The 21,965-nt window shown below is 44.5% G+C and overlaps 1 protein-coding gene across 1 annotated transcript in view; it reads left to right on the top strand.

The window, feature by feature from the left end:
- notch3 (notch receptor 3) overlaps positions 1 to 21,965 on the top strand; it is a 224,337-nt gene that overhangs the window by 146,093 nt on the left and 56,279 nt on the right. The window contains exons 10-15 of the mRNA XM_072248347.1: positions 4,193 to 4,306; positions 8,582 to 8,815; positions 10,897 to 11,007; positions 12,899 to 13,091; positions 13,732 to 13,877; positions 15,436 to 15,549. Of these exons, the coding sequence (XP_072104448.1) occupies positions 4,193 to 4,306; positions 8,582 to 8,815; positions 10,897 to 11,007; positions 12,899 to 13,091; positions 13,732 to 13,877; positions 15,436 to 15,549 (912 nt within the window). The remainder of the gene's footprint in view (positions 1 to 4,192; positions 4,307 to 8,581; positions 8,816 to 10,896; positions 11,008 to 12,898; positions 13,092 to 13,731; positions 13,878 to 15,435; positions 15,550 to 21,965) is intronic.

Here is a 21,965-nt window from a genome sequence, read left to right as displayed (position 1 = left end):
CAGCAAAGGTTCCCATGGGCTCCTGGTCCCCTTACTTGGGAGTATCGTGGTTATTGGGTGAACCATCATAGGGACTGTTTAAACCAACCAAACATCCCACTAACAGAACGCTGGGTGACCTGTTCTAACAAATATAGCTCCGTCTTCCGGGTGCAGGGGTTGTGGTGGTGTTTCGGAAAACAGAGAAGCCCGACTAGGAGAACCCACGAGATGGTGAAATAGGATCTGCCACCCCCAATAATTTGAGGATTTGGATGTAGAGGTCTGGTATGGTAACAGGCCCTTCCAGCCCAACAAGCCCAGTTACACCCATGAGACTAACTAACCTACCTGTACATCTTTGGAACAAGGAAGGAAACAGGAGGAAACCCATGTGGTCGGGGAGGGGGGTGGGGGGAGAACATACAAACTCCTTACTGACAGTAGCGGAATGGAGTCTGGGTTGCTGATGCGGTGGTAGCGTTATGCTAACCGCAATGCTACGATGCCGCCTTATTAACGTGCCATGCAAGATGCCGTGCAGCGTTTAAATATGAACTAGTGTTACACTAACCACAGCGCTACGATGCCGCCTTATTAACGTGCCATGCAAGATGACGTGCAGCACACCTGGATTTAACTAGAAGCATTTTATGAATATACAATTTAACCGTGATTTCGTGCTAAATTATTCACACCCTTAATTGGATTTATTGAGCATGGTACTTATTTGAATTAACTATTTACATTAGAATGTTAGCTGGTCCCTGTCACTGATCCGTGTTATACTGGTGACATTATCAAGCGTGAATCTAATGATGAAGTGGTTAATATTTTCACGTCTGGGCTATTGATTGGAACACCTCAGCTGAATCCTGCCATGCCAGCTAGAAAATTAAGCTGAACTAATTGGCTAAAATCTGGAATCAAAGGCTGATGTCAGTGACTATCCCCTGGAAAAGGTCAAGGTTCATTCCGGTTCTTCAGGGAAGGAAAGCAGGACCACTCCATACCTGAACTAGTACGGCTGGCTCCGAACGGCCTTGAGCAAGCCCCCTGCTTCCAGGGGCAATTGGGGATGAGTAATAAATGCTGGCAAAGCCCACAATGCGTGGGCTATTCAGATCGTTAAAGCAAAAAGCACCGCACGTTTTGAGAATACAAGCTGACACATTTTGTCTAGCTTTCTGTATCTGTGTCTTTCCTGATTTTAAGGTATCTCATTACCAGACATCCCACCTCTCCTGAAAGTTCTGGGAGTCTCCCGCATATGAATAGTGGCTTCCTGATGCCCGCAAATTATATACAATATCGCGGAAAACAATTTTTTTGTGAGTGAGAGAGCGAGCGAGAGAGAGAGCGCGAGAGAGAGAGAGCATGAGAGAGAAAGCAAGTGAGAGAGAAAGCAAGCGAGAGAGAGCAAGAGCAAGCAAGCGAGAGCGCGAGAGAAAGCAAGAGAGAGGGAGCGCGCTAGCAACCACGAGAGAGAGAGAGAGAGCGCGCGAGAGAGAGCACGAGAGAAAGCAAGCGAGAGAGAGAGCACAAGAGAGAAAGCAAGTGTGAGAGAGAGAGCGAGGCAAGCAAGCGAGAGCGCGAGAGAGCAAGCGAGAGAGCAAGAGAGAGAGAGCGCGTGAGCAACCACGAGAGAGAGAGCGCGAGTGAGAGAGAGAGTGAGAGCACGCCATGGCAGAGTGTTCCAAAAAAAAAGAAAATATAAAACGTACGTCACCCCAGACTACACTGAAGTGTACCCCTGCCTAATAGGGGTCAAAAGTAATGACAGTGTTGCTCGCTGCACTGTTTGCAACAGTGACTTTTCTATTGCCCATGATGGGTTAAGACTGTAAAAGACATGTTGAGGTGAGTTTAACAGGTGTCATTCGTTCATTAGCATAGCTAACGTTATTTAAACTAGCTGGCTAGCTGCTAAGGAGCTACTCTATTGCAGACATCCCACCTCTCCTGGGAGTCTCCCGCAAATTGATGGTGCTACCTCCCTGAAATCAGTTTTTGCAGGGTGGGATGTCTGCATTATGGAACTGGTTCTTTCACTCGGTAATGAACTAGGGAGCATGCTTGCTTTTTTTTTGAACTTTTCCACAACTTTGAAGCCTCAGCTTTATTTTTTTAATTGAGTGATACAGGGCAGTAACAGGCCCTTCTGGCCCAATGACACCCCGATGGCCAATTAACCCTCTAATCCGTACCACTTTGGAATGTGGGAGCACCCGGAGGAAACCCGTGCGGTCATGGGGAAAAGATAAAAACTCCTGACAGACAGCTGTGGGAATCGAACCTGCATCGCTGGGGCTGTGATAGCGTTACACTAACCACTATGGCTGCCATGCCGTCCCTGAATACCATACAACCAATGAAATACTTACTGAGGTGTGGTCACTGTTGTAAAACAGGAAAGTAGGAACAAATTCAGGCCCCACAAGCAGGGATGTGACAGCAAAATAATTTCCTTTATTAATATAATCCAAACTTGGCAGGGCACTGGGGAGTGTGCCAGTGGATGTTCACAAAATAGTGCCATGAGAATTTTTTCATATTGAGGACGTGTCCACTCTCTTCTCTGCAGTACCATAATGTTCTAAGTCCCAGGAATGAATGGGTTAATGTATGAAGAGTATTTGATGGCTCTGGTCCTATACTCACTGGAGTTTAGAAGAATGAGGGGGGGGGGTCTCACTGAAAACTATTGAATATTGAAAGGCTTAGATCGAGTGTGGACGTGGAGTGGATGTTTCCTATCGCGGAGGAGTCTCAGACCAGAAGGCACAGCCTTGGAGTATAAGGACCTCCCTTTAGAACAGACCTTCTTCAGCCAGAGATTATGATATATTGCCACGGGTGTCTCAGGAGTCCAAGTCTTTGGGTATATTTAAAGCAGAGGTTGATAGGTTCTTGATTAGTGAGGGCATGAAAGGTTATGGGCAGAAGGCAGGAGGATGTGTTTGAGTGGGATAATGAATCAGCCATGATGGAATGAAGGAGCAGACTCTATGAGTTGAATGGCCTAATTCTGCTCCTACATCTAATAAGAGTAGCTTTATTTGTCACATGTACATCAAAACATGCAATGAATTGTGTTGAATGTCAAATCAAGTCAGTGAGGATTGTGCTGGGCAGCCCACAAGTGTCACCATTCTTCCAGCACCAACATACCATGCCCACAACTTGCTAACCCTAACCCGTACGTCTTTGGAATGCGGGAGGAAACCGGAGCACCCGGAGGAAACCCACACACTGACACTGGGAGACGTGCATACTCCTTCACAGGCAGTGGTGGGAATTGAACCCTGATCGGTGCCCGCTGGCACTGTGAAGTGACTGACTGACCGCTACGCTACCATACCGCCCTGAACTCGATGGGGAAAGTACAAAAAGAAATGCCATTGAAAAGTTAAAAAAAAAATAAAATCACAAAAAAGACAAAAAGCATTGAAAATAATCCATGAGAAGTTTGGCCAGTTAGCCGTGAGGAGATTGTATTTGCCTTGTAGCCATTTCACTGACCCCACATTACAACAAGATGACTTTCATTCACAGCAACAATATAGCATTCTTGAATTCCGTCCATTTTACAAAACACGCTGACTACCTGAAGTCTTGCTCCTGCTCTCCCCTTTTGGGGGGAAGCCAGGAAGATGGAACCACGGGAGCACTTTTGTACTCCAGGGGCGTTTAAATTGATACTGAGAAGATGTTGCCCTTAGTGGCAAATCCAGAGGCAGGGGACATAGTTTCAGTAGAAAGGATTTGTCCATTTAAATTGGAGATGAGGAGCAATTTCTTGTGTAAGGGCCATAAATATTTCAAGTTCAATGCCAGAGACCCGTGAATGTTGAGTCTTTCAGGGCCGGGATGGGTTGTAAAGATTAACAGGGAAGTGGGCATTGACTGGAAAATGAGCTGACCAAAGATTTTACTGAATGGTGGAGCAGATTTGAGGGGCTTTACAAGCAGCTCTGTATGTTTACTGGAAGCCAGTATTGGGCGTGTACCAATCTGCCAATAAGTGTGGTTGGAGTCAGTAACTGGTTTGGAGTGAGCCTCGGCCCTCACGGAGGAATGGCCGATTTAATACCTCTGGGCTTGTCAAGTGCATGGAACAATAGGCCATTCAGCCCCTTGAGCCTGTCTGGCCATTCACTGCGGAGATTGACAGCCGAGAATACTGACCTCTTTTCCTCCTTTCCCTTGGCAGGCTTCACTGGAGCGATGTGCCACATTGACATTGACGAATGTGCGAGCACCCCCTGCCAGAATGGAGCCAAGTGCTTCGACAGGCCGAACGGATACGAATGCAAATGTGCAGAGGGTGAGCCTCTGACCTCGCAGTCAAAGCCTTGGACCGCATACAGCCAGTTACCACAGACACAAGGCGTTCCGCTGCTCTCCCGTCTCTTCAGCAGATCCTGGCACTGTTCTGCTTGCAATGCCCCCTTGGTCAACGGGTCCAACTTTGTTCATTGAAGAACTGGGCCCTTGGAAATAGAAACTGGTATCTTTGGGGCTGTAAATATCATGAGTCACGGGGATGGGAAATTATTTTACCACACAATCTTGCTAATAAGCCCTTAATTGCCAAGAAAGGATTGAATGGAAAGCTAGATTATAAACACAATAGATTCTGCAGATACTGGAAATCCAGAGCAGCACACACGTACAGTAATGCTGAAGGAACTCAGCAGGTCGGGCAGCATCCAAGGAGACCCTTCGTTAGGGGTCTCGGCCCAAAACATCGACTGTTAATTCATCTCCATAGATGCTGCCTGACCTGCTGAGTTCTTCTAGTATTTTGTGTGCATTTAACTCTTAAGACGGGAGAAAAATGGGCAAAGATAACCTAGTTTGTGTTCTTTGCATTATATTCTCCCTCTGTTCCTCTCCGCACTATGCCACCCTCTCCCGTTCCTCAGGCCACTTACCCTTCGTACCCTCTCTCGAGAACGGACTGTCAGTGGCAGAAGGCTGTTCAAATCCCAAATCCGGCTGATCTTTTTACCCGCGCTCCCTCAGGACTCGTGCACAAACCAGAGGGATGTACTGTCTGTACACCCGTAGATCTTTTTTCAAGCAGACGCAATTCTCTCATGAGTTATATGTTCTAAATTCTATTGCCCTAATTCACAGCTCAGCATTGCACTTGACAGGTCAAAATACAAACAGCACCAAAGTAAAATCTAAACTGTTTATATCTGTTTGTAGTTGAGTTTCAACAGCTAATAGTTATTCTCCTGCAGTTACTTTAATGACAAAATCATAGCCTCTCATCATAAGCATCTGCCTTTACCCAAATGTCAACGTGGAGAAAACAGGAAGAAAAATGATCGAGGCCGTCAGTGAACTTTGGGCCAGATATTGGGCCCTTCAATTATTTGAAATGTAGGATTAATACAAAGGTATATGTCAGCCCAGTCAAGGGGTGAGAGGGAGGCTTCTTGTGTCATTTTTCAGAAGATGTTACATTTATATACAGATGAACGGGGGAGAAATCAGCCCCTATATGCGGACTGACACTAACAAGGCCTCTGAATAGATAGAACTGCATTGTTCAAGCGAGCCTGATTAGTATTCACAGGATCTAAACGCAGGCACCAGGGAAGCCTGTTGGATATGATGTCTATTGTGCAGAGAGCTCATAGAATATTCTGCTCAACAATAGCAGGTTTGTGCGATCTTTCCACACCACCCCCCCCAACCCCCCCCCCACTATTTTTTTTTACTTGCTGCGGGAAGGGCTCAGATCAGTGCAGGGGTGTTGCATGGAGCGAATGTGAGAACCAGTTTTGCTTTGCATCTGTGTCAGACAGCTGCGGACGGGTAAGAAACAAAAACAAGACCCAGATCTTGGAAATTATCGCGACTTCTGAAGTTTTTGAATCCACAGAGGCTAAATGACTACAGGGACAATCAGAACCATATGAACATATGCAAAACCGTGGGCAAGTCTCCGGTCCACGCCGTACTCAGAAGAGACAAGTTCAAGTTCTGTCCTTGGCAGACCAGCAGACGTGTTGGATCAGGAGGAGGAGGAGGAGGGATGAGGCTTCCTTCTTGTTCCAGCGTAAAAATACCACCCCTCCCGCCCCCCAGGTTTATTCACTTTTGTTTTATTTAGAGATACTGCTGGGTTACAGTCCAGTCTAGTCCAACGAGCCCACACCACTCAATTACACCTCGGTCACCAGTTATCTTGCAAACCAGGATGTGCTTTTGGAATGTGGGAGGAAACTGTGAGAGAACGTACAAACTCCCCACAGAGGGCAGCAGGAATTGCCTGATCACTGGCGTTGTCATGGTGTGCCGCTAACCGATACACTCCCGTGCCTCTCCTGATGGACATCTGACTTCAGTGAGAGTGTTTACTGGCAGCCGGCTTCTTCTGGGAACAGGGAAATTTCCATGTGCCTTCTCCTTCCCTCCCACCCCTGACAAGTTGCAGTAATCAGGGGCTAGGTGGAACCAAGCAGAGCTGGGAGAACGGGACAGACTCTCTCACTCAGAATCGGTGTCAAGAGCGGCAGGCGGCCACTCTCCCTGCTCTCCATTACCGCTCTTGCTGTGACCCTTTCTCACACACTACTGTTGGTTAGTTACAACGCATGAACAGTTTTACTCCCCACCCCACCAAGAATGGGAGTCATAACCTTGCTGCCCACTCACTGCCCAGTCTCAGGGAAGGTACAGAAGCTGTGATCTGAGCTTAACCAAGCAGTGTGAGTGAGCTCCCTGGGAAGTGAGAGAACTTGGGCTGGAGTGTGGAGAGGAATAGAGGGAGAATATTAAACTACAAAAAGTTTATCATTGATCATTTTATTTTGCGATATTTGAACTCTAGTTGTTTTTTTTACACATTTAATCCTTTTCTATGGCAGTCAATCCTTATTCCCTTGTTTATTCAATCAAAAATTATTCACATCTGTAACTGCCCTTTGAACTGGAGAAACAGAACCACACCGGTGAGTCTGAATTCACCAACAAGTCATTCTGGGTAAGGATGACGGATAATGATAAACTGCATGGATTTAAAATAATTTTTTATTACTGAAGCTACCAAGGATTGCTTGAGAGATTGCATTTTAAATTCCCTAACTATCATCTTAATTATTCACCTTAACTATGATGCCAGCATACCAGGTTACTAAGATCCGAATCAGAATTGGGTTTAACATCACTGGCATATGTCGTGAAATTTGTTGTTTTGCAGCAGCAGTACATTGCAATGCATAATAAAAAGTACTGTAAATTACAACAAGGAGATACATATAAAAATTAAATAAGTTGTGCAGAAAGACTGCAAAAAAGTAAAAAGTAGTGAGGTAACGTACGTGGGTTCATTGTCCGTTCAGAAGTCTGATGGTGGACGGGAAGAAGCTGAAGTGTGTGCCTTCGGGCTCCTGTACCTCCTTCCTGATGGTAGCAATGAGAAGAGGGCGTGAGTGATGGGTGATGTGGGTCCTTAACGATAGATGCCTTTTCTGGGGCATGTCTTCGATGCTGGAGAGGCAGGTGTCCGTGACGGAGCTGGTCGAGATTGACACTTCCTGCAGCTTTTCCCGATCCTGCGCAGTGGCCCCTCCGCTCTGCGGGGACCGGAAGTAGGAGCAGTTGTTAGTCATGCAACCCTGCAAGTTTATCGTAGTTGATCCTTATTTACACTCCTTCCTGGTCCCTGCTGAGGTTTATTTTCACATCCAAGAATCTGTTTCATCTCATTGATAGAGCCTCCAGAGCCATCGATGGTGAATAATTTGAAAAGTTTGTAGTCTTCCCAGCAAGGAGACATTACTGTAGCTCCCCTAGACTGCCCATCTGGAGATTAAAGAATAAGAATTATCCTTATTTACCCAATGTACATTGAAACGCAGTGAAATTTGTCATTTGTGCCAACAACATACACAGTCCAAGGGTGTGCTGGCTTGATGTGCTTCTGGCACTAACATGGCATCCAGCATCTCACAAACCCTAACTCCTACGCCTTTTGAATATGGGAGGAAACCAGAGGGTCCAGAGGAAGCATACATGGTCACGGGCAGAATGTTCAAACACTTCACAGAGAGCGTGGGGGTTGAACCTCACTCTCTGGCACTGTGAAGCTGCCCACCCGAGAGGGATAAGAGAGGAACACCCTCTCAGAATCTGAATCTGAATCAGTTCCAGGGGATGAAGTTGAGACGGCGACCAGATCTCGGGATTACCGCAAGATGTGCCGAGCATTCACTTTGTAGTGTTGTCCGCACTTCTCATAGCAGTTACTGACAGCTGGGAGTGGCATTTCATGCCTTACACTAATCCCAAGCTTTGTTTGAAAGGCCCAGCAAGCCCCAAACTCTGCTCAGTAATCTATCATCAACAGGGTAATGCTGCCTTCCTGAAGAACGTAGGAAAAGGAACAGCTTACAAACACCACACAGCATTGAAAGGTGTCCCTGTGGCAGCTTACTAGATGTGCTACTCCCCAAGTAAGAGGATGTGGGCAACTTCCGATGCACTCTATCCTGTGGTATGAATCAAATCTTCCACAGACTCTTTCTGCTCCATTCTTCCGAACTTAACTTGTGTTTCCCCCCCCCCCACCACCCCACTGCAGGATTTGAGGGGAAAGTGTGCGAGAGGAACACAGATGACTGCAATCCGGACCCATGCCACCATGGCACCTGCAGCGATGGCATCGCCAGCTTCACGTGCCAGTGTGAGCCAGGCTACACGGGCTACCGCTGTGAGAACCAGATCAACGAGTGCCACAGCAACCCGTGCCAGAATTCGGGGAAGTGCATGGACCTGGTGAACAAGTACACTTGCCACTGCCTGCCGGGAACGTCAGGTAAAATTAGCTGATTGCTCTTGTTGTCACTGCCCTTAAACGGAGATTTTAGATGCACCTAGCTTGTAAAGGTTTCAGATCATCTCCAGATAAACCATAATAAATATCCAGGGGGATGGAGTTTCAAAGTTCAAAGTAAATCTATCATCGAAGTACATGCACTCAGTAGCCACATCATCAGGTACATGTGTACACTTGCTCATTATTGCAAGTATCTAATCAGCCAATCATATGGCAGCAACTCAATGCAAAAAAGCATGCAGACATGGTCAGGAGGTTCGATTGCTGTTCAGGCCAAACATCAGAATTGGGGGAAGAAATGTGATCTAAGTGACTTTGACCATGGAATGATTGTTGGTGCCAGATGGGGTGGTTTGAGTATCTCAGAAACTGCTGATCTCCTGGGACTTCCATGCACAACAGTCTCCAGAGTTTACAGAGAATGGTACGAAAAGCAAAAATAATACCATCCAGTGAGTGGCGGTTCTGTGGGTGAAAACACTTTGTTAACGGGAGAGGTCAGAGAAGAATGGCCAGACTGGTTCAAGCTGTAGGGAAGGCAACAATAACTCAAATATTCCCACTTTAACAGTGGTGTGCAGAAGAGCATCTCTGATCGCACAACACATCGGACCTTGAAGCAGATGGGCCACAGGAAGTACTTAATAAAGTGGCCACTGCATGTATATGACACCATATACTACTTTGAAATTCATTTTCTTACAGGCATTTACAGAAAAATAAACAAATACAATAGAATTTATGAAAACTAATACATACAGACTGGCAAGCAACCAATATACAAAAGAAAACAAATTGTTCAAATATAAAAAATATATAAATAGTAAATAAATAATACCGAGAACATGAGTTGTAAAGACCTTGAAAGTTGGTCATAGTTGTGGAGTCAGTTCATAGTTGTGGTGAATGAAGTTATCCATGCTGATTCAAGGACCTGATGGTTGTTGGTAATAACTGATCCTGAACCTGGTGGTATGGGACCTGAGGCTCCTGTACCTCCTGATCATTGTTGGGTGATAATTGTCCCTGAAGCTGGTGGTGTGGGACCAAAGGCTCCTGTACCTCCTGATCATTGTTGGGTGATAATTGTCCCTGAAGCTGGTGGTGTGGGACCAAAGGCTCCTGTACCTCCTGATCATTGTTGGGTGATAATTGTCCCTGAACCTGGTGGTGTGGGACCAAAGGCTCCTGTACCTCCTGATGATTGTTGGTAATAACTGATCCTGAACCTGGTGGTGTGGGACCCAAGGCTCCTGTACCTCCTGATGGTTGTTGGGTAATAACTGTTCCTGAACCTGCTGGTGGTGTGGGACCCAAGGCTCCTGTACCTCCTGATGTTTGTTGGGTAATAACTGTTCCTGAACCTGCTGGTGGTGTGGGACCAAAGGCTCCTGTACCTCCTGATGGTTGTTGGTAATAACTGATCCTGAACCTGGTGGTGTGGGACCTGAGGCTCTTGTACCTCCTGATCATTGTTGGGTGATAATTGTCCCTGAAGCTGGTGGTGTGGGACCAAAGGCTCCTGTACCTCCTGATGGTTGTTGGTAATAACTGATCCTGAACCTGGTGGTGTGGGACCTGAGGCTCTTGTACCTCCTGATCATTGTTGGGTGATAATTGTCCCTGAAGCTGGTGGTGTGGGACCAAAGGTTCCTGTACCTCCTGATGGTTGTTGGGTGATAACTGTTGCTGAACCTGCCAGTAAGGGACCAAAGGCTCCTGCACTTTCTGACTCTCCAGATGCTAGAAATCTTGAGCAAAATTCTGGAAGAACTTAACAGGTCAGGCAGCATAAACCTCCTTTGTACAAATGTGTCCTGATGAAGCGTCTTGGGCCAAAAAATTGACTGCTTATTCCACTTCATAGATTTGCCTGACATGCTGTGTTCCTCCAGCATTTTGTGTGTGTGTGTGTTGTGGAGGAGTGTAGTTACGACTTTCTCCCCTTTGGAAATTTCAATTTTATCTGGGGAACCAGCACAGGATGTCAGTGACTAAGTGGCTCCCCCAGTGCATGTTGGGATTGGTTTCGCTTGACTAATTTGTACTGTTATCTGCAGGTGTCAACTGTGAGATCAACCATGACGACTGCGCCAGCCAACCCTGCGATTACGGGATCTGCCACGATGGGATTAACCGCTACGACTGCATTTGCAAACCAGGTTTCACAGGTGTGTACCTCAGGCTCACCAGCTCCTTCGCTCTCTGGTCTGTACAGTGAATGGTGTTTAGTAGAACTGTGAGATGGGACATAGGCAGCTTGTGCAGTGATCCCTACAATGCTGATGGATGGGTGAATTTAAGAGCAGGGAGGTTATGCTGCAACTACAAAGGGTCCTAGAGAGGTCACAACTGGAGGACTGGGTGCTGCTGTGGTCTCCTTATTTGTGGAAAGACCTATCGGCTTTGGAAGGTGGTGCAGAGGAGGTTCATCGGGTTGATTCCAGAGATTATGATACTACTAATAATAATATTTATTGGGTTTTATCAGCGTGACCTGAGAAAAAAATAAGAATACATTAATAATCTGTGGGAGGAAGGGTCCTCTGTCCCCCATCAGGTGTGTCCACAGGTGGCGGATTGGGAAATGCTCTGTAGGTATGCAAGGCAGAACAGAAACAACCTCAGGCACGGCCGTATCCAGATTGCGCGGTGCTCTGGTCTGTGTCTGCCCTCCATGCCTGTCCTTTCCCAAAGAAGTGTCAAACACCAGGCTCAGAGTTGGAGACTCTACCCAGAAACAAAGGGGTTCCTTGTGGCAATAGAGGACCAGGTGGTTAATAGAAAAAAAAAACAAAATATACATAATAAAAGACCAACAATTTCAAAACGATAAATGCAGAAAATGTCAAGAGAAACCCTAAACAATCCAACACGATACAGAATCCCGCAGCAGTTTAACACGATCTGATTACATACACAAGCACAATAAAGTGGCAAATATCATTCACCAAAACTATTCTTTAAAATGCAAACTCATAAAAAAACACCGTACCTCACTATAAATCCGAGCCTGATCTAGTTTTAGAGTCAAAATCCAACAAACTATATTAACACCAATCCATTATTACGGATAGATGATCCATAATATCCACCCGAAATTAATATTACAGGATAAACAAGCAAGAACAATTTACTTCATAGATATTGCCATTCCAAACACATTAACATACAGAAATCAATAAGTGAAAAACATCAGAAAGGAGGAAATTGATAGACTATGGAACATGAACAGGGTATACATTGTCCCAATAGTAATATCTATAGCTGGTATCACCCAAAGTCACTACACAATAGCATTAAACAATTAGGTCTACACAGCAATCTCCCAAAGGCCACAATGCTAAACACCACTAAAATAGTCCGAAAGTTCCTAGCAATTGAGAAATGAATGTGCTTGGCTATGCCTGTACCTCAGGTTTTACCAGCTTGAGCTGAGAAAAAGTAAAAATATAATAATAATAATATTAACTTTTTATAGAGCACTTCGCACACAAACAATGCTTTACAATGGGACAAAGTGCAAACATAAAAATAAAAGACAAAATGATGTTAGTTAAAAGCAAGGTTAAATAAATAGGATTGGAGATGAGGTTTGATCAGAAATGAGGGGTTTAGCCAAAAAGGAGGGATTGAGTCGCCTGGGCCTATACTCACTGAAATTCAGAAGAATGAGAAGAAATCTTATAGAAACATATAAAATTATGAAAGGGCAGGAGAGTTGTTTCAACTGCTAAATGAGACAAGAGCAAGGGGGCATGGCTCCAAGATTCAGGGAATAGATTTAGGACGGAGATGAAGAGCAACTGTGAATCTGTGGAATTCTTTGCCCAGGGAAGCTACTTCATAAAGATACTTACGACACAGGTCAATTTTTACATAGCAGGGGATTTAAGGTTTAAGGGGGAACGGCGGGTGGTTGGAGGTGAGTCCACAGCCAGATCAGCGATGATTTATTGAGCAGATTGACCAGGTTAGATGGCCGAATCCTGCTCCTGTTTCACATGTTCTTACGGTACTGCTCTCTAACCTTGTAAAAAAAATGTCCCTCCCTTCATCCAGGGCCGCAGTGCAAACTTAAAATCGATGAGTGCGCTTCAAGTCCGTGCCAGAATGGTGGCACGTGCATTGACGGTGAGGACAGCTTCTCCTGCCTTTGCCCAGAGGGTTACCACGATCCCCTGTGTTACTCTGAGGTGGATGAGTGCAGCAGCAGTCCCTGCATACACGGATCGTGCCACGATGATGTTAATGGGTAAGACAGCGGGGGGACCCGGACCCTTCCTCCCATTCCTCAGTCAGGAAGCACTGACTGGCCTGAGAGCCTGCCCCTCCCTCAGAGGTACAGTGTCCTTCCTGGAGAAGTGAAGGAGTTGAGCCTCCGGTCAGGAATCCCATGGGATTGGGTTAAACCGTGGGAGTGGAGTGGAAGGCCAGCGTTCCATCAACCCCATCAGCTTCCTGATAAATGAGTTGGGCTGAAGTTGCTCAGTAAGGACACCCTTTCATTTAGTTCTTACAGTCTCCCTGATAGGGATCATGGATCACTGATCAGGGGAAAGATTTCTCTGTCTCCTTCACTTCAGCTTTTTGGAGCAAATCTGATTCTCGCGTTCACCCACTAAATGGAGCAAGTCGTTCATTCAGCTGTTTCCAGTGGGGAACCATAGCTTTCTTTACAACTCCTTCCCTCCCCTCGTTCATTTTCTCCTTTTTATCATTTTTTTTTCCCATCCCTTTGGTCTGTACCCTTTTTCCCTCAGTGTCCTATACCTCCCCGCAATTCACCCCATTTGTCCCCCCCCCACCCTGGAACCCCTTCGTCTCACTATACTCCTGAATGTGTTCCAATTCGTTGTTCTTTAACCGAATTAATTGCAACAACTCATGTCCAGGTACAAATGTGATTGTGAGGCGGGATGGACTGGAATGAACTGCGACATCGACAAGGATGAATGTAATTCCAACCCCTGCCAGAATGGAGGGACCTGTTCTGACCTGGTGAACGGTTACCTTTGCAAATGCAAAGAAGGCTTTCGAGGTGCGTAGAGAGAGATTTGTATAACTTTACCCCAGCCGTCATTTTGTATTATAGGCTCCTGTAATATTCACGTCACACAGGACAATGGTAATAAATATGATTCTTGTAAGAAACAAGGGTATAAGTTGGCCCTCTTGCCCTTCCTGCCATTCGTTGAGAGCATGGCTGATCATTTACCTTGGTTTCATCTTCCTGCACAGTCCTTATATGTAATAATTCCCTGAAATCCCAGAAGCCGACTGATGCTCGCTTTGAATCAAGTCACTGCCCCAGCCTCCACATCTCTGCGACTGAGAATTCTGAAGAGTTGGCATCGTTTGTGTGCGGACATTTGTGGTCTCAGGTCTTCCCCTTAACTCGAGGGCCATGACCCTTAGTCCGAGATTCTTGAGTCAAGGGGAGGTTTTATCACCACATCCACCTTTCACCCCTCTAAGTGCTTTGTATGCTTGAGTTCACATCTCATCTTTTTGCACTCTAGTTTACCCATCTAATTCTAATCAATATGCCACAGACGGCTGTGTAGGCCAACTCACTGGGTATACCTAGGGCGGAGGTTAACAGGTTACTGATTAATCGGGGCATCAAAGGTTACAGGGAAAAGCCAGGAGAATGGGGTTGAGAGGGATAATAAATCAGCCATGATGGAACGGCAGAGCAGACTCAATGGGCCATGTAACCTAATTTCTGCTCTTATGTCTATTCATATAGAATCCATAAAATTCTACACATTTTATACGTATATTTTAAGGCAGAGATTGATAGGTTCTTGATTGGAAATGCCATCAAAGGTTACGGGGAAAAGGCCAGGAAATAGGGTTGAGGAGGAGGAAAAAAAGGATCAGCTATGATTAAATGGCAGAGCAGACTTGATGGGCCAAATGGCCTAATTTCTGCTCCTATGTCTTATGGTCTAGAGAATTTATAAATATACTGTAGATATAGAATTATTTCTATAGAAATAATATAGTAGATACTAGAGATAATACACTTTATAGGTAACATGCTTTATAAATATTTAGAATTCTGCACCTTTTTAAATGGATGATATATTTTTTTCATTTATAATGTGTGTAGAGTTCTCCCGTAATCTGCTTTCACTGTAAATATACCACAGATAAAGTGTATGTGAATGAAATATGTTTAGAGTAATTGGATATTTAATGCAGAATGCAGACCCGGTGGGCAGTGGGGCCCATTTTCATACTGGATGTTGCAATGATCCAAAAATTCCCTTTCGAAGTTGCATTTGAACTGTGTCCCATCAAGTTGAGCTTAGCAGTTGGTAATAACTCCCAGCACAAAGAAAAGTCTCCATGTAACTGCCTTTTAAATAAAGGTCACAGTTTTTATCGCTGAATATCGTATGTGCCGCCCCCCCCCCCTCCCCCAGCACATTGACACAAATGACACATCTGGTGTATAGATTAATAGTTTTGGAGAGTGATGCTCTCAGTACTAAACTTCAGCGCTCCAATCCTGTAGGTAGCCTGCCTGCCTGCCTAACAAACTGCGGACCATGTAAACAATGCAATTTAAATTTTGTTTCTTTACGCAGGCCAGCACTGCCAACTCAACATCAATGATTGTGCCTCAAACCCGTGCTTAAACAAAGCCATCTGTGTGGATGGAATTGCAAGTTACTCTTGTCAGTGTGAACTCCCTTATACAGGTAAGGGTCCAAACTTGGCACCTTGCCAGTTACTCCTGGCAACTGCTTTGGGCTGGGCTTTATCTGCAGGTTATTTGCATATCTTTGCTGTTTATTGATAAATGTTTTCATCTGTAAGCAGCCCAGAGATGGAAATGACCTGCAGGTAGACACAGTGCTGTACATGTTAACACGCTAATGGTTTGCTTACATATACACCCTGTTAATTAGTAATGTGAGTTGCCCATCCACCTGTGGCCTGGATCGCTTTCAGAGTAGCCTGGGCAGCTGAGATTTCCATCAAGGAAACAACTTCACGAGTAAAGGGGAATTCCATCTGTAAGTGGTGTGGACAAGAATTGGCCTGTGTTTTATTTACCCTCTCCAAGTTTGAATAATTGTCACAGGATCACAGAAAGGCTGCAACATGGAACGAGGCCATTCAGCTGGTCAGACTTGTACTGATTTTGAAGAGTGAACGAGAGAGTTGCACTCCCCATAGCCTATACATTTTTTCCCCCAGTTTACTGACTGACAATGCAACCAGATCGACTACTCATCCCCTGAAGTATGTTCTAAAGGCTCACCACATGGTCATTTTATTTTGCTTCTCTTCACAATTATCTCCCATTTTATGTCCCCTTGACAAAGGTTACAGGGAGAACGGGGTTGAGGGGGTTAATAAACCAGCCGTGATCAGATGGTGGAGCACACTCAATGCACTGTGCCTCATGGTCTTCTTATTGGTGATGAGGACAATTGCTCCGGATCGACTCTGGAAAGGTGCTTCCTGATTTTAAATACCGCACAAGGATATGATTAAGCTCGAGAGGGCACAGAAAGGATGCTGTCAGCATTGGAGGGCTTGAGTTACAAGAAGAGACAGGATAGGCTGGAAATGTTTTAACTGGAACGAAGGATACTGAGGGGTTATAAACTCATGATGGGTATAGACTGGAATTGGTCTATTACTGTCACATTTACCAAGGTACGGTGAAAAGTTTGGCTTGCATAATGCTCACACAGATCAAATCAGAGCTCGAAGTTTTCGGACGACTCGGAGTCGGACCGTGGTCGGGTATGGCAGGGAGAGTTTCTCTTCCTTCCCCCGTCTGTGTGAGATTTGAGAGACTTTGAACTTTTACTGTGCTCATGGACTTCTTCATCAAGTTATGGTATTGCTGCACTGTTGTAACTATATGTTATAATTATGTGGTTTTGTTAGTTTTTTTTAGTTTTGGTCTGTCCTGTGTTTTGTGATATCACACCGGAGGAAATATTGTATCATTTCTTAATGCATGCATTACTAAATGACAGTAAAAGAGGATTGCGTGTCTTCATAATCTGTCATTACACAGTACATTGGGGTAGTGTAAGGTAAAACAATAAGAGAATGCAGAACAAAGTGTAACAGCTGCAGAGATATTGCAATGCAGGTAGACAATAAGGTGATGACGAGGCAGACTTTTCCTCAGGGTCGAGCCCCAAAGAGGTAAGGGGAAGGATTTGAAGGGGATCTGAGATGCAGATTTCTCACAGAAGAAGCTGGCAGATAAATAGAAAGAGCAGCAGGTACAATTACAATGTTCAAAAAACATTTGGACAAGTTCATGGATTTGTCATCTAAGGGGGGAATTGAGTAGTTGAAGCCTCTTTGGGTTCAGAAGTTTGAAAAGTGGCCTCACTCCAAATAAACAAAATTCTCAGAGGGCTCAAGGAGAAAACTATGGGGAGGATGTTTTCTAAGTGAAGTATTTAGAACAAGGGTCTCAGTTGCAAAATAAAGGGTAGGCATTAACTGTGAAATAAGGAGATCTTACTTTACTCAAAGGCTGTTGACTCTTTGGAATTCTCTACTCCGGAGGGCAGTGTATTCAGTCACTGAGTACACTCAGCACTAAGGGCAGTAGATTTCTATTTATTCAGAGATCTGGAGAAAACAGGAAAAGGCAAAATGGTGTTGAGCTAGAAGTTGATCTGAGGGTCTCCTTCTTTGGTTGCACTCTTGGTCTTACAATGCTTATAAAATACTTTGGGATTTAACTTAATCTTTTCCATTTATGAGATATCGTGCGCCTCTTTGCACTGCTAATTTGTAGATCATTTGTATCTCTTCCGGGGAAGGTATGACCTGTACAGAAGGGGCAGGTTACACCTGAACCCGAGGGGGTCGAATATCCTTGCAGGCAGGTTTGCTGGGCTTGTTCCTGCGGGTTTAAACTAATTTGGCAGGGGGATGGGAACTGGAGTGATAGTGCTGGTTTACAAACAGAGGCAGAGTGTAGTGAGACTCCTAACAAGGAGAGGCTGATGATGGGACAGAACTGCAGACAACGCGATGAGTTACAATGTAAAAAGGGGACAAAATCAAAAAGGGCGATGAATACCGGACTGAAGGTGTTATATTTGAGTGTGCGCGGTATACAAAATAAGATAGATAAACTTATAGCACAGTTACAGATTGGCATGTATGACGTTGTAGGCATCACTGAATCATGGCTAAAAGAAGATTATAGCTGGGCGCTTAATGTCCAAAGATACACATTGCATTGAAAGGACAGACAGGAAGGCAGAGGGGACAGTATTGCACTGTTGGTAAAAAATGAAATCAACTCATTAGAAAGAGGTGGTGACATAGGGTTGGAAGGTGTTGAATCATTGTGGATAGAACTAAGGAATTGCAAGGGTAAAAAGACTCTGATGGGAGTTATATGTAGACCCGCAAACAGTAGTAAGGATGTGGTCTACAAATTACAATGGGAGATAGAAAATGTATGCCAATAGGGCAATGTTACCTTAGTCATGGGGGATATCAATATGCAGGTAGATTGGGAAAATCAGGTTAGTGTTGGATTGCAAGTGGGGGAATTTCTAGAATGCCTGTAAAATCGCTCTTTACAGCAGCTCATAGCTGAGCCCACTGGGCTATCAGCTATTCTGGATTAGGTGTTGTGCAATGAACTGGCTGCCACTGGGAGCTGAACATCTAAGGATATACAGTGTGTATCCTGTGAAAAATGAGGGAAGTGCAAGACAGATATATTCCAAATAAGTAGAAATTTTCAAATGGAAGAAGGACACTATCATGGCTGACAAGTGAAATCAGAGCCAAAGTAAAAGCAAAAGAGAGTGCATACAAGGAAGCCAAAGCTAGTGGCAAGATCGAGGATTGGGAAGCTTTTAAACTGGTGCAGACAGAAACTAAGGAGGTCATTAGGAAGGAAAAGATGAATTATGAAAGGAAGCTGGCAATTAATATCAAAGAAGGTACTAAAAGCTTTTTAAGTATATAAAGGGTAAAAGAGAGTTGAGGATGGATATGACCAATAGAAAATGACACTGGAGATATTGTAATGAGACACACAGAGATGGCAGAGGAACTGAATGCATATTTTGCATCAGTCTTCACAATGGAAAACATTTGCCATATACCGGACATTCAAGAGTATTAAGGAAGTGATGTATTTGCAGTGAAAATTACAACTGAGAAGGTGCTTAGGAAGCTTAATGGTCTGAGGGTGGATAAATCTCCTGGACCTGATGGAATACACCCTCAGGTTCTGAAGAAAGCTGGAGAGATTGCAATGGCATTATCAATGATCTTTGCCAGAATCTATAGATTCCTGATTGTACCGGATGATTGGAAATTTGCAAATGTTACTCCACTATTTAAGAAGGATGGGAGGCAGTAGAAAGGAAACTATAGACCTGTTAGACTGACATCAGTGGTTGGGAAGGTGTTGGAATCAATTGTTAGGGATGAGATTACGGTGTACCTGGAGGCACGTGACAAGATAGGCCAAAACCAGCATGGTTTCCTGAAAGGAAAATTCTGCCTGACTAATCTACAATTTTTTGACGAAATTACGAGTAGGGTAGACAAAGGAGATGCAGTAGATGTGGTGTACTTGGATTTTCAGAAGGCCTTTGACAAGGTGCTGCATATGAAGCTGCTTAGCAAGATAAGATCCATGGAATTACAGGGAAGTTACTAGCATGGGTGGAGTATTGGCTGATCGGCAGAAAACAGAGAGTGGGAATAAAGGGATCCTATTCTGGTTGGCTGCCAGTTACCAGTGGAGTTCCACAGGGCTTGGTGTTGGGACCGCTGCTTTTTATGATGTATGCCAATGATTTGGACTATAGGATTAATGGATTTGTGGCTAAATTTGCCAATGTTACAAAGATAGGTGGAGGAGCAGGTAGTGTTGAGGAAACAGAGAGCCTGCAGAGAGACTTAGATAGTTTAGGGGAATGAGCAAAGAAATGGCAAGTGAAATACAATGTTGGAAAGTGTATGGTCATGCACTTTGGTGGAGGAAATAAACAGGCAGACTATTATTTAGATGGGGAAAGAATTCAAAATGCAGAGATGCAAAGGGACTTGGGAGTCCTTGTGCAGGATACCCTAAAGGTTAACCTCCATGTTGAGTCAGTGGTGAAGAAGGTGAATGCAATGTTGGCATTCATTTCTAGAGGTATAGAATATAAGAGCAGGGATGTGATGTTGGGGCTCTATAAGGCACTCGTGAGACAACACTTGGAGTATTGTGTGCAGTTTTGGGCTCCTTATTTTTGAAAGGGTATACTGACATTGGGGAGGGTTCAGAGAAGATTCACGAGAATGAGTCCAGGAATGAAAGAGTTACCGTATGAGGAACGACTGGCAGCTCTTGGGCTGTATTCCCCGAAGTTCAGGAAAATGAGGGGGGATCTCATAGAAACATTTCAAATGTGAAAAGGCCTGAACAGATTAGATATGGCAAAGTTATTTCCCATGGTAGGGGAGTCTAGGACTAGAGGGCACGACTTCAGTATTGAAGGACGTTCATTTAGAACTGAGATGCGGAGAAATTACTTTAGTCAGAGGGTGGTAAATCTGTGGAATTTGTTACCATGAGTGGCTGTGGAGGCCAAGTCATTGGGCGTATTTAAGGCTGAAGTAGATAGGTTCTTGATGAGCCAGGGCATCAAAGCGTATGGGGAGAAGGCAGGGGAGTGGGGATGACTGGAAGAATTGGATCAGCCCATGATTGAATGGCGGGGCAGACTTGATGGGTTGAATGACCTACTTCTGCTCCTATATCTTATGGTCTTAAAACTGGAATAGATCAGAGAGCTTAAGGTAAAAGAACCCTTAGGAGAAAGTGATCATTAAATGATCGAATTCACTCAAAAAATTGAGAAAGACATCCAAAGTCAGATGTATCTGTATTACAGTGGAGTAAAGGGAATTACAGAGGCATGAGAGATACGCGTTGGCAAGAATTTATTGGAAAAGAACTCCGGCATGGATGACAGCAGAGCCATAATGGCTGGAGTTTCTGGAAGCAATTTGGAAGGCACAGGATATATACATCCCAAAGAGGAGGAAGTATTCTGAAGGAAAGATGACACAACCGTGGCTGTGCAAGAGAAGTCAAAGCAAACGTAAAAGCCAAAGAGAGGACATATAATAGAACAAAAATTAGTGGGATTTGGAAGCTTTTAAAAAAACCAGCAGAAGGCAACTAAAAAAAGTCATTAAGGTAAAGATGGAATATAAAAGTAAGCTAGCCAGTAATATTAAAGAGGATACCAAAGGTTTCTCCAGATACATAACGTGTAAAAGAAAGGTGAGAGTGGATATCAGACCGCTGGAAAATGATGCTGGAGAGGTAAAGGGGGACAACGAAATGACAGACGACTGAATTAGTATTTTGCATCAGTCTCTACTGCAGAAGACACTAACAGTATGGTGGAAGTTCCAGGTGTCAGGGGTCATGAAGTGTGTGAAGTTACCATTACTAGGGAGAAGGTTCTTGGGAAACTGAAAGGTCTGAAGGTAGATAAGTCACCTAGACCAGATGGTGTACGCTTCAGGGTTCTGACAGAGGTGGCTGAAGAGGTTGTGGACGCATTGGTATTTATCTTTCAAGAATCACTAGATTCTGGAATGGATCTGGAAGACTGGAAAATTGCAAATGTCACTCCACTCTTCAAGAAGAAGAAGAGTGGGAGAAGAATGGAAATTATAGTCCGGCTAGTCTGACCTCACTAGTTGGGAAGATGTTGGAGTCAATTGTTAAGGATGTAGTTTCAGGGTACTTGGAGGCACATGATAAAATAGGTCATAGTCGGCATGGTTTCCTCAACAGAAAATCTTGCCTGACAAATCTGTTGGAATTCTTTGAAGAAATAACAAGCAGGATAGACAAAGGAGAATCAGTTGATGTTGTACATTTGGATTAGAGAGTCCCTGACATGTTTCCACACCTCAGGCTGCTGAATAAGCATGAGTCCATGGTATTGCAGAAAAGATTCTAGCATGAATAAAGCAGTGGCTGATTGGCAGGAGGCAAAGAGTGGGAATAAAAGGAGCCTTTTCTCATTTGCTGCCAGTGATTAGTGGTATTCCACTGTGTTGGGACAGATTCTTTTTATGTTCTATGTTAATG

The sequence above is a fragment of the Mobula birostris genome, chromosome 32, assembly GCF_030028105.1.
Source record: "Mobula birostris isolate sMobBir1 chromosome 32, sMobBir1.hap1, whole genome shotgun sequence".
NCBI classification, from domain to species: Eukaryota; Metazoa; Chordata; class Chondrichthyes; order Myliobatiformes; family Myliobatidae; genus Mobula; species Mobula birostris.
This window is presented reverse-complemented; position numbering and strand designations above follow the sequence as displayed.